At 47.2% G+C, this 10,568-nt stretch overlaps 1 protein-coding gene across 5 annotated transcripts in view; it reads right to left on the bottom strand.

The window, feature by feature from the left end:
• Window positions 1-2,118: 2,118 nt before the first annotated feature.
• Window positions 2,119-10,568, bottom strand: part of Katnal1 (katanin catalytic subunit A1 like 1) — a 53,145-nt gene continuing 44,695 nt past the window's right edge. For all 5 annotated transcript variants that reach the window (XM_036172273.1, XM_036172274.1, XM_036172272.1 and 2 more), the window contains exons 10-11: window positions 5,046-5,172; window positions 2,119-2,549 (exon numbers count right to left, since the gene is read on the bottom strand). In XM_036172273.1, the coding sequence (XP_036028166.1) occupies window positions 2,351-2,549; window positions 5,046-5,172 (326 nt within the window). In that variant the 3' untranslated portion in view covers window positions 2,119-2,350. The remainder of the gene's footprint in view (window positions 2,550-5,045; window positions 5,173-10,568) is intronic.

The raw sequence follows: 10,568 nt of genomic DNA, 5'->3' as shown, positions 1-10,568 counted from the left end.
CCCTACTGGATCCCCACTGGATCCCCACTGGATCCCTACTGGCTGGGCAACATGTCTCCTGCAGCCAGGACAGTAGAGGAGAGACATCTGCAGGGGCCTCTTCCAGATCCTTTCAGGGGTTTAAGACATGCAAAGCCTTTGCCATCCTCTGACATAAAACTGAGAAAGGAGGGCTGCAGGGAGCACACTGACTCTCCTAACTCAGCTGCTACAACACACCACCTACCCCATGGGAGTCAGAGGCCGGGCCATGCTGTCCTCCCCATTCATCAGGTGGGGGGCATTTGGTGTTTCTATCCCTAGGGATCCTCTCCTGCCTTAGCCTCTCACATCAGCTGTTTCTTTTAAATGTTTACAAATAATCGGGGTGGGGCCTGGAGTCCCAGCTACTCAGGAAGCTGAAACAGGAAGATCGCCTGAGCCCAAAAGCCGAAGACCAGCTCAGGCAACCAAGTAAAACCCTTCCTCAAGATAAATAAGCAAAGGCGAGCTTGCTCATAAGTCTCTCCATTCTAACTTTTCAAGAATTAGTCCCATTACATTAAATCATGTCTTTTGATTTGAAATTGTATAATATGTGTCTCAGAAGAAAGAGGGCAATTTATAGAAATCAGGTGACTCCAGGAATTTAAAGAATCAGGCTTACGTTACCTGAAAAGAACATAATACATTTATAGGTTTTAGTAAGGAAGAGAGGGAAAATATCTTGAGCAACATACTAAGAGTTTTTAAAAGTACCTCTAAGATGTATATACTTTAATACAGTAAGCTTGAGAATCAAGATTTCAGGATATTATCACAGACACACTTTTAAGTTGATCATGAAAGCATGGACTGCCTGATGAACCAAGCAGATGGGCATAATTAATTACTGACAGCTAACAAGAGGGAGGGCCCGGAGCTTGTGACTAGACCCATGCCTCTCCCTTTCGGAGCTCTTCCTCCTGTCTACTTCCATGGCTGATGAGCATGTCAGGTGTCTAGTCTACTCCCATTGCATGCACAAGTTCTTAGAAGGAAAACTTTCTCCTTTTTAAATGGTCATTATTCACTGTTAGGATTCTGTTTTGCTAAACCAGCTGTGTGCGAACCTTCAGAGACTTCATTTGGGGGCTGGGGAGATGGCTCAGCTGGTAAGAGCGCTGGGGACTCTTGAAGAAGACCTGGGTTCTGTTCCCAGCATCCTTCTGGTGACTCACAACTGCCGTAACTGCAATTCAGGGGGATCCAATGCCCTCTTCTAGCTTGCTCAGGAACGACAATACATGCTGTAGACAGATATGTCAGCAAAATACTTGCGTACCGAAGAAAAGAAATGTTTGTTTTCCATTAGCCTAGAGACTAGACTTGTTTTGAACTCAGAGTACTTATCTTAAACACTATAGTCAAATGCAACAAAACACACACACACACACACACACACACACACACACACACACACCGTGTCAGAAGTGGGAAAGAAACAGGAAAGAAACAATCGCTGTGTTGATTTGAGCGGACTGAAAGAAACTGAGAGCTCCGGACGAACGGCATATGCTGGGGAAAACCACAGATCCCAGACTAGTCCTTGACAGACATGAGCCAGCAGCTGACAGAAGAGCTGGCAGAGAGAGGGGTGAAAAGTCTAACTCATATTACACTAACAACAGTAACTATTAAATTCTACAGATTGGAAATCCATTCTTTCCTTCAGAATTGATTATCATTCTCAAAATGACAATTCATGAATTTGACAGAAACCAAGTTTTGCTGCTAAAAGTGTGTGTGTGTGTGTGTGTGTGTATGTGTGTGTGTGTGTGTGTGTGTGTATGTGTGTGTGTATGTGTGTGTGTGTGTGTATGTGTGTGTGTGTGTGTGTGTGTGTGTATGTGTGTGTGTGTGTGTGTGTGTGTGTGTGTGTGTATGTGTGTGTGTGAGTGTGTGTGTGTGTGTGTCCTTTATTGTTAGAGAGCAAAGAACTGGGGAAAACAGAGACAATGAACGCAAGGGAGACGAAGAAAACTTAGCAGATGCCCTGCGAGCCCCGCCACGCCACGCCCTGCCCCGCCACGCCACGCCACGCCACGCCCAGCCCCGCCACGCCCCCGCCCAGCCCCGCCCAGCCCAGCCCATCCCCAGCCCCGCCCCCTGGCTGGCATAGCCTGTGAGAATGAGGTTTGTTAGTGCGAAGCCAGCAGACCCCATAAGCATCTCATTCATTTCTCAACTGCATTTCTCTTTAGCTCTAGACGGTTTTGTTTTGCTTTGGCCTTTAAATGAAATTTTCTGATTAAAAATTCCAGGTTTTTTTTAAATTTAAGGAATTCCTTTACATTTTATAGACAAGAACACCAGAAACAGCTGACAAACGTCACGCAGATCCAAACTCAACCATCCACTTCTCGTACTTCTCCAAGTCCGCAGCCGAGACCGACTTGGCAATTTTCTTCAGTGCCAGCTCAAAGTCCCCTCTGGTGACAGGCATCTGCAGCTCCTCCTTGGACAGGGCCCTGATCTCTTCTGGGCTCAAGCCGCTGATGCGCCGCCTCATTGCCATCAAAGATGCATCCCTGCAATCAGGCCGAGCAGTCAGTAGCCACACCTGCCAGTGCTTTCAACACCTCCGGTTACCACAAAGTTGCCACAAACATCCTGAGGGCTGTTTTATATGAGCACTTACGATGCCACTCACAAGTTCACACTCCAGTGGCATCCTGAAGTTTTAGAAGAGGTTAAAACCAATGCAAGAGCTGGGGAGATGGCTCAGTTGGAACAGTGCTGGCTCTATAAGCGTGAGCACCAGGAGCTCAATTCCCACCACCCCCTCAAAATGCTGGCAATATTAGCACGTGCTGGTAACCCTAGTGCGAGCCTCACACCATTGAGAGACCCTGTTTCAAAAAACCAGGGGAGGCCAGGTGTGGTGGTGCACACATTTAGTCCCAGTAACCAGAAGGCAAAAGCAGGTAGACCTTTCTGAGTTTGGGGCCAGCCTGGTCTACATAGCCAGCTTAGAAAAACACAGTGAAACACTGCAAAAAAAAGAGGAGAAACCCGCTGGGCAGTGGTGGCGCACATCTTTAATCCCAGCACTTGGGAGGCAGAGGCAGGTGCATGGATCTCTGTGAGTTCGAGACCAGCCTTGTCTACAGAGTGAGATCCAGGACAGGCACCAAAACTACACAGAGAAACCCTGTCTCCAAAAAACCAAAACAAAACAAAAACAAAAAAAACAAAAACAAAAAAAGAAAGAAAGAAAGGAAAGGAAAAGAAACCCATTCACATATACCATACAAAACAAACAACAGGTGGCCAGCACCCAAGAAACCGCCAAGGTTGACCTCTAACTTCATGTGTATGTACACACGTGCACACACACACACACACACATGTGCACACACACACAGAGGCTAGGAAGACTTGAGAAGTATACTTTATCACAGAAGCCTGGGGCAAACTCAGCTAGCACTCAGTTTTCTTTGATTCTCTGTGCCTCAGAAACAGCCAGGAAGTTAGGAAGAGGAAGTCAGATTTTGGAATACAGAACTGCATACTTGGAATGAATATTTGGCTACTGTTAAAATAATTCAAGCTGTGTGTTAGTCAGTCCACAGCCCAAGTAGCAGGAGTAAAAGGCAGGGACGTGAGCATATCCATATACTGGAGAGAGTTCCCCACATGGGATGTTTGTGGGAAGCCAACAGTATAAACACAGGCTTCTCCTGACCTCATCCAGCCCCATTTGCCCAACTATAAATAAGTATGAAAGTTTAGAAGAAATGGCTAAGTTCTCATCAAGACCGACTTGGAAGGACAAGCCAGCCACACCTTCAGGTTTGCAGTGTTTTACTAGAGACCGTGAAAACTATAGTAGGTGTTAGGCCTTTGGGCTCAGACACACCAAGAAAAACATGCCAGAGCTTTCAGAGGAAGCTGCTGAGACCAAGTACGCAGATTTCTCCACCTCAGAATGGAAAAGTCTCTCTACTGGGTGATGTGTCTAAAAGTATGAAGTCCTTAAAGTGAAAGGGAAAAAAAAATCATGTGTTTCTTCCACCGATGAAAATGATCAACGTCATTCATTCATCTGCATGGGGTCCCAATTTGCCCAGCAAAGCTACACAATATTGCTTCCATCAGTATAGCTGGGCTCCAGCCTGGAGGTAATTAGCCAGAGGCTGCTCAGCCATTATTGTCAAGTAAGACCAAGGGTTCTTAGAACAATCAAACATCTAAGTGAAGAATGGGGATAGACCTCACCGGAAGAGCATGGGCCTAGCATGTGCCAGACCCTGTGTTTGATGCCCAGTACCATAAGAAAAAGAAAAAGAAAAGCCCAAAACCCTAAGTGAGAGTCTGTAATTCTAGCACTCCTGAGACAGGGGGACCATGAACTCACAGTCTGGGCAGCAGAGGATCTGGTATCCAGAGCAAAATCATCATGTTATGGACCTGTTTGTCTAACAGCCAATGCAGGCGTGCGCTGAGGGAGAAACTGCTGCACAGTATTACAAGTGTGTATTTGTCAGGGCTGACCATTTGGCACTGGATAACCAATGGTGTGCTCCTCCATGGGGAAGACCGTGTCTCCTGCTCTGAGCGTTCCTCAGGGTCTTAGCCTCCATATCAACACGCCTACTGTGAACAGTTCATGTTTAAGCAGTCATTTGTGGAAGAGAAGAGAAAGGAGAATGATGTCATTGTATTATAGCCTCAGAAAGTAAATAATGTTTTTGTAAAAGAAAGTAAAGCTAGTTGAAAAGAAGAAACAAATGTCCCAGTGAGAAAGGGGTCACTGCCTTCAGGTTTGGGGCTAATTCCACTGATTTTAAGACTAGTCATCCTTGCTTGGCGGTGGTGGCGCACGCCTTTAATCCCAGCACTAGGGAGGCAGAGGCAGGCGGATCTCTGTGAGTTTGAGGCCAGCCTGGTCTACAGAGTGAGATTCAGGAAAGGCACAAAGCTACACAGAGAAACTGTCTCGAAAAACAAAAAACAACCAAAAAAGTCTAGTCATCCTATAAAACTAACATCTGGGTCATGGGTCACGGGTCACAAAGACACACCTGCAGACATTAGTTATGTCGGCACCGGAATAGCCCTCAATCTTGTCGGCGATGTCCTCCAGGCGGATGTCAGGATCCAGCTCCACCTCCCGGAGGCTGATCTTCAGAAGCTCGGCTCTTCCTTTTGCTGCCGGAAGATGAAATGCTGTGTGTAAGCTTACAGATCATTTTGCTGAGGAATCCTATATAGCATCCAGGCAAAGAGAGCAATGTGAAGTGCCCCAGCGCTTCCGATTGCCACACAGCACAGAGGCATCCTTCTTTCTGTGTGCGGTCCCTGACAACTGACGCCATTTCATCCTTCTTATAGATGCGAGGCCCACTACGAGAACTGAAGATCTGGGTTCTCCATGAAAGATAGACACTGTATTCCAAAGCCAGAACTGCTTCTAAGTAAAAACATCTAGGGGCGGGTGGGGTGGGGCAGGGGGGCTGGAAGGAGGGCTCAGCAGTCGAGAGCACTGGTTGCTCTTGCAGAGGACCTAGGTTCGGTTCCCAGCACCCACATGGGGCTCACACCAGCTGTAACTCCAGTGCCAGGGGATCTGACACCATATTCTGGCCATAGGTACTGCATGCATGTGACACAATACACAGTGAGTTTCTACTGAGAGAGCTAGTCAGAGACACTTGCAGCCAGCATGGGTCCCTCCCAGTGCTGGTACGGACAGGGCTCTCTCTCCACTGAGCTACCTGACACTGCACTCTGCAGTCTGTGACAGACCTGCTTGAACAAGATGCTATGACAGACCATAACAGCTTTACTTTGCTCTCTATTTCTTAAGATACAAATTTCATCTTCCTCCACTGTTATTTTGAAATTTTTAAATATACCGGGGGGAAAAAAGTCTTTTACTTCTCCTCAGAATTCACTGGTTCCTAATAGTGCCACACTATCTCCTCCTCCCATCCACACACACCTGTGAATTGAGAGCTGGCTCCACACAGTCATGAGTATGCATCTCCTGAGAACAAAGACATACCCAGATTTTTCACTATTTTTAGGAAATACAATAGTGCTGTCTAAGTAGTACCTGAAACACAATTCAAAGTGAATGTCCCTGTTTGCCCGCGCCTCATGGCTTCTACCCATCTCATCCTGCACTCACACCATATCTCATCATTGCCTCCCATTAAAGTCAGACCCTGCAGGTTTGTTTCCCTTTCATGACTCCATTCTTCCCCCAATTCAGAACATAAAGCATTTCCATGAAGTCTGAAGAGGTCTGTTTATAGAATCTGATGGCAGATTCTAGATGTGTATGCATATGGAGAGAACAGAGAACACCTGAGCTGTTCTGGAAGAGAGCGGAGTGAGAAGCATTGCTTCACAATTTATAAGATGGCCTGCAAAGCCACAGGGCCCTGCCAGTGGACACTGGAGACAAACACATCAGTGGGCAGAAACGGAAGGGAGGCAGAGCTAGACTCCGGTTATAACAGGTGCTTCAGGCAATGAGGAAATGTGAACCTGTCCTGGGGAAGAGGAGATCCAGTTTTCCCTCACATATACACGAAAATCAGTGTCAGTACATTGCAAGTAAAATAAATGTAAAATTATAAGCATTTTAGAAAATAACCAGGAAAATAGTTAATGATCTTAGTGGGATTCTCAAGATGCATGTTTTTAAAGAGAAGTACTGGGGCTGGAGAGATGGCTTGAAATCATCAGGACCTGAGTTTGGATCCCTAGCACCCATATCAAAATCGGGAAGGGGGCAGAAAGGGTGATCTGAAGGCTCATTGGCCAGCCAGTCTACTCAGTCAATGAGCCCCAGGTTAGTGAGAGACCCCGTCTCAAAAATAAATAAGGAGTTACGGAGGACACCCAACACCAACTTCCGGCCTCCAGGGGCACGTGTACAGCATGCACTCGCACGTGCACAGCACACACTTGCACGTGCCCACACACCACATACAACAGAGGTGAGAAGGAGAAGCTGACCAATCCTGCAGACAATGCTTGAATTAGGAACGACTATTAGCGTGACAAACATGTCCCCAAATTGTCTCAGGCTGAAGTCCTAACTCCAAGTCCTCGGAATGTGACTGCACTTGGTGACAGGTTTTTAAAAAGATGAATAAGGTCACACAGGTCTTCCCTAGCCCAATATAAGCGACGATCTTCTTAAAAGGTGCCGACACAGACCTCTCCAGGAGGAGGGTCATGTGCGGACACCAGAGGACGACGGACAGCATCTACCAGGCAGAGAGGGCCACAGAGTGAAGGATGACCCACAGCCTGATTCTGACGACTCACAGCCATCTCCCACTTGCTCAGGAGACAGGACAGCATTAATTCTGGGGAGCCACAGGTGGGTCATGACTTCCCCAGCAGCCTTGCTGGACAGCACCTGTACCAGTGTGTTACTGTCGACAGTGCCTTGGGCTCCCTTCCTGGAGACTTGGCAGGCACTTTGGAAGGAAATACTGTCTTCTCCTGGGTCTGCAGATACCATGACTAGAACAGGGTGAGAAGGCCTGGCATCTCTGCCTTCATCCTGCGCCTCTCCTCCTGACTGTCCTATGCAATGAGCAGATCCCACCTGCCCTGCACATAGACAGGTTGGTTGTTAGAAAATATTTTGTCCAGAACTGTAATTCAGGGTTAATCTGACCAAGATGTACCTAGTCTCTCATCCCCTTCAAGGTAAGTCATCTACTAGCCACACTAACCAGAAACACTGGCCCGTCAAAGGAACAAGGGAAGGTGGCCCCTGTGCTCCCAGAGGACCTCTTTCTGCCTGTGCCCAGGAGGAACGTGGATGCCCCTTTCTTCTTCGTCACTCCTTCCCTACATCCAGAAGCATCTCTCTGTCTCATCTGTCGTAGAGAAGCTGGCTGTCCGCAAAGCTGCTTTTCTCCTTTTTTCCATTGCTACTAACACGTTTCTGTATGACATGCATCACACCGGGCCTCCAGTACACCTTCATCTTGGACCGGTGACTTACACAGCTGTGAGCAGGTGGATTTCTGTTGTTAAGTGCAAGTAGGCTTTGGTGCTTATAATTGTACCCCTGAACAGCCAAACACAGTAGAACATCACACGGCGCCAAGAAGAAACTACATCTGTCTATATGTGGTGACACGGAGTCTCTAAAACACACTGGGCAAAAGCAGCAAGACAAACAGACACTGTTTTGTGACTGAATTTATGTAAAATTGCAAAAGAAATAAAGCTGTTTGGAAATATACTAAGTGGTAAAATTATAAGGAAAAACAATAAATCACTTCTATAAAAGGATGGCAGCGGTTAGCAGTGTGTCTGGAGGGGAGTGTGCCAGCGGGGACACTGGGGAGCTGCTGAGTTCTGAGGACGTCCTGTTTCTTTCCTAGAAGCAAGTGACAAGAGGGTTGGACTTGCCAATTACTGAATAAACTGAGAATGCTAACAAGTGATCCTGCCCTGAGCTGTTGTTCATGCACACACAGCCTTGGGGGACAGAACAGCAAGGCTGGTTACCATGGGAAGACGACAGGCAGGCATTTTTGGAAGTTTTCCAGAAAAAAAGAAAAGAAAGGTCACAACGTGGAAACCTTCACCTCCAGATACGGTGGGTGTTCTGGAGATGAAAATGAGCCTGGAGCTTTGGGACAAACGTGTTCAAGTCACCGGTGCAGAGCTGCGGGCACGGGGTAACAGTGCAGGTACTGAGTCTCTACGTGAAGTCACTTCGGCTACGGCTGTAGCTAAGATCGCTTCACAGCTCAACCAGTAATTCTGCACCACAGTATGAAAAAGGAGTGGTCGTACGTCCTAAGATTATCAGCGGCAGAACAGAGAGCAGCAGCCAGGAGAGCCGCCATGAGACCGGGCCTGGGAACTGAAATTCTACCATTAATTACATTCCATAGCCTGGAGGCCACATCCCAAGAGTGATCAAATAATATGTTATAGAATACACTTTCAAAGTTCATGGGCAAGGCTTCCCTTTCCAGCCACAGAGACTAACTGATGCCAGTCCAGCCCTCCTCTGGTAAACAACTCTAAACATCAATACAAACACCAGACCAGGTATTTTCATGTATGGGGGTTCACCTGCCTATACAGCTGTGTACCCTGTGCATGCCAGAGATGGCATTGGATCCCCTGGGATTCAGGTCACAAACAGTTGTGAGCTACTATGTTGGTGTGGGGTCCTCTCCAAAAGCAGCCAATGCTCTTAACCACTGGCCATCTTTCCAGCTCCAAGAGTTTTAAGATGGGTTTTTCTGAGTTTTACCTCTGAGTGCCTGCAGGAACATCCTTTATAGGAAAGCAACACTCAACTCCCTACAATAGAGAGTGTATGACAGAAATCACTGGACATCCTAATAGACAGAAAATGCAAATAAATCAAGACAACTAAAAACCAGACAGTAGAAACAGGTGGTGTAAAGGTCAGAATGGGCTACCATAAATCGAGAGGTGGCAAGCTATTTCGAGAAAACATTAAAGTTCTGAGGCTTAAAAGAATGTTTTATTCCCATAGTTTCTGTGAATCAGAATCTGGAAGCAGCTTATCTAGAAAGGTTTGACTTGGGGTCTGTGCTGACAAATTTATTTGTTCAACTTGGCTGGGACACAGTGCCCGAATCTTATGTCAAACTTTATTCTGGAGCTCAATATTTAAATGAGTGGACTTTGAGGATGACAGACCACCTGCCTCACAATGTGGCTGGGCCTCACCTGATCAGCTGAGGGTCTATATAGCTGAAAACATTGGCCTCTCCCAGGAAAGAGGAACCTGGAGGCAGGCAGCTTTCTAGCTCAAGTGTCTGTGACATCAGCTCTTCCTGGGTCTCTACCGTGACAGCTCAGCCTGAACACTGTGGACTTGCCAGGCTCCATGATTACATGAGCCACACCCTAAAATTATTCTGTCCATCAGTATCTCTCTCTCTTCCTGTCTCCTCTTCTCTCTTCCACACCCCAACACCCAGAGAGACACTCTCTCTAGGTTCTTTTTCTTTGTACAACCCTAACAGAAGATGACCTAAAACATTCTGACCAAAAGTGAGTCTCAGAAGAACGGGTTTAACTGGCTCACATTTCCAGGTCACAGTTATCTCTGAGCAAGGTCCGAACAGGAAGTCAAGCAGGAAGCTGAAGGCAGGGCTGCTCATTACTCCACCAAGCATCCTCTCTGACCAGACTCACTCACAGCCCGGAAAGTACAGCAGAAACATGTTGGCTCACAGACTCACGCTTAGCTAGCTCTCCTATACAGTCCAGGTCCAACTGCATAGGGATGGCACTACCCACAGTAGACTGGGCCCCACTACACCCACTAATAAGACAATTCCCACAGACATGCTCACAGGCCAATCTGGTATTAAGACTCCCTTCTCAGGCGACTCTAGGCTGTGTCAAGTTGTCAGCTGAAGCTCACTGGGACAGAAAGTATCTCATGAGATTGTACTGTAGGCCTAGACCAGTCAATCTAGAAGCAACTCGTTTCCATGACTGGCAAGATGGTGGCTGTTCCCATGTGGGCTTTGCCATGGCTGCCTGAGTAACCACATGTCATGGCCGCCAGCCCT

The sequence above is a fragment of the Onychomys torridus genome, chromosome 22, assembly GCF_903995425.1.
Source record: "Onychomys torridus chromosome 22, mOncTor1.1, whole genome shotgun sequence".
Classification (NCBI taxonomy): Eukaryota; Metazoa; Chordata; class Mammalia; order Rodentia; family Cricetidae; genus Onychomys; species Onychomys torridus.
This window is presented reverse-complemented; position numbering and strand designations above follow the sequence as displayed.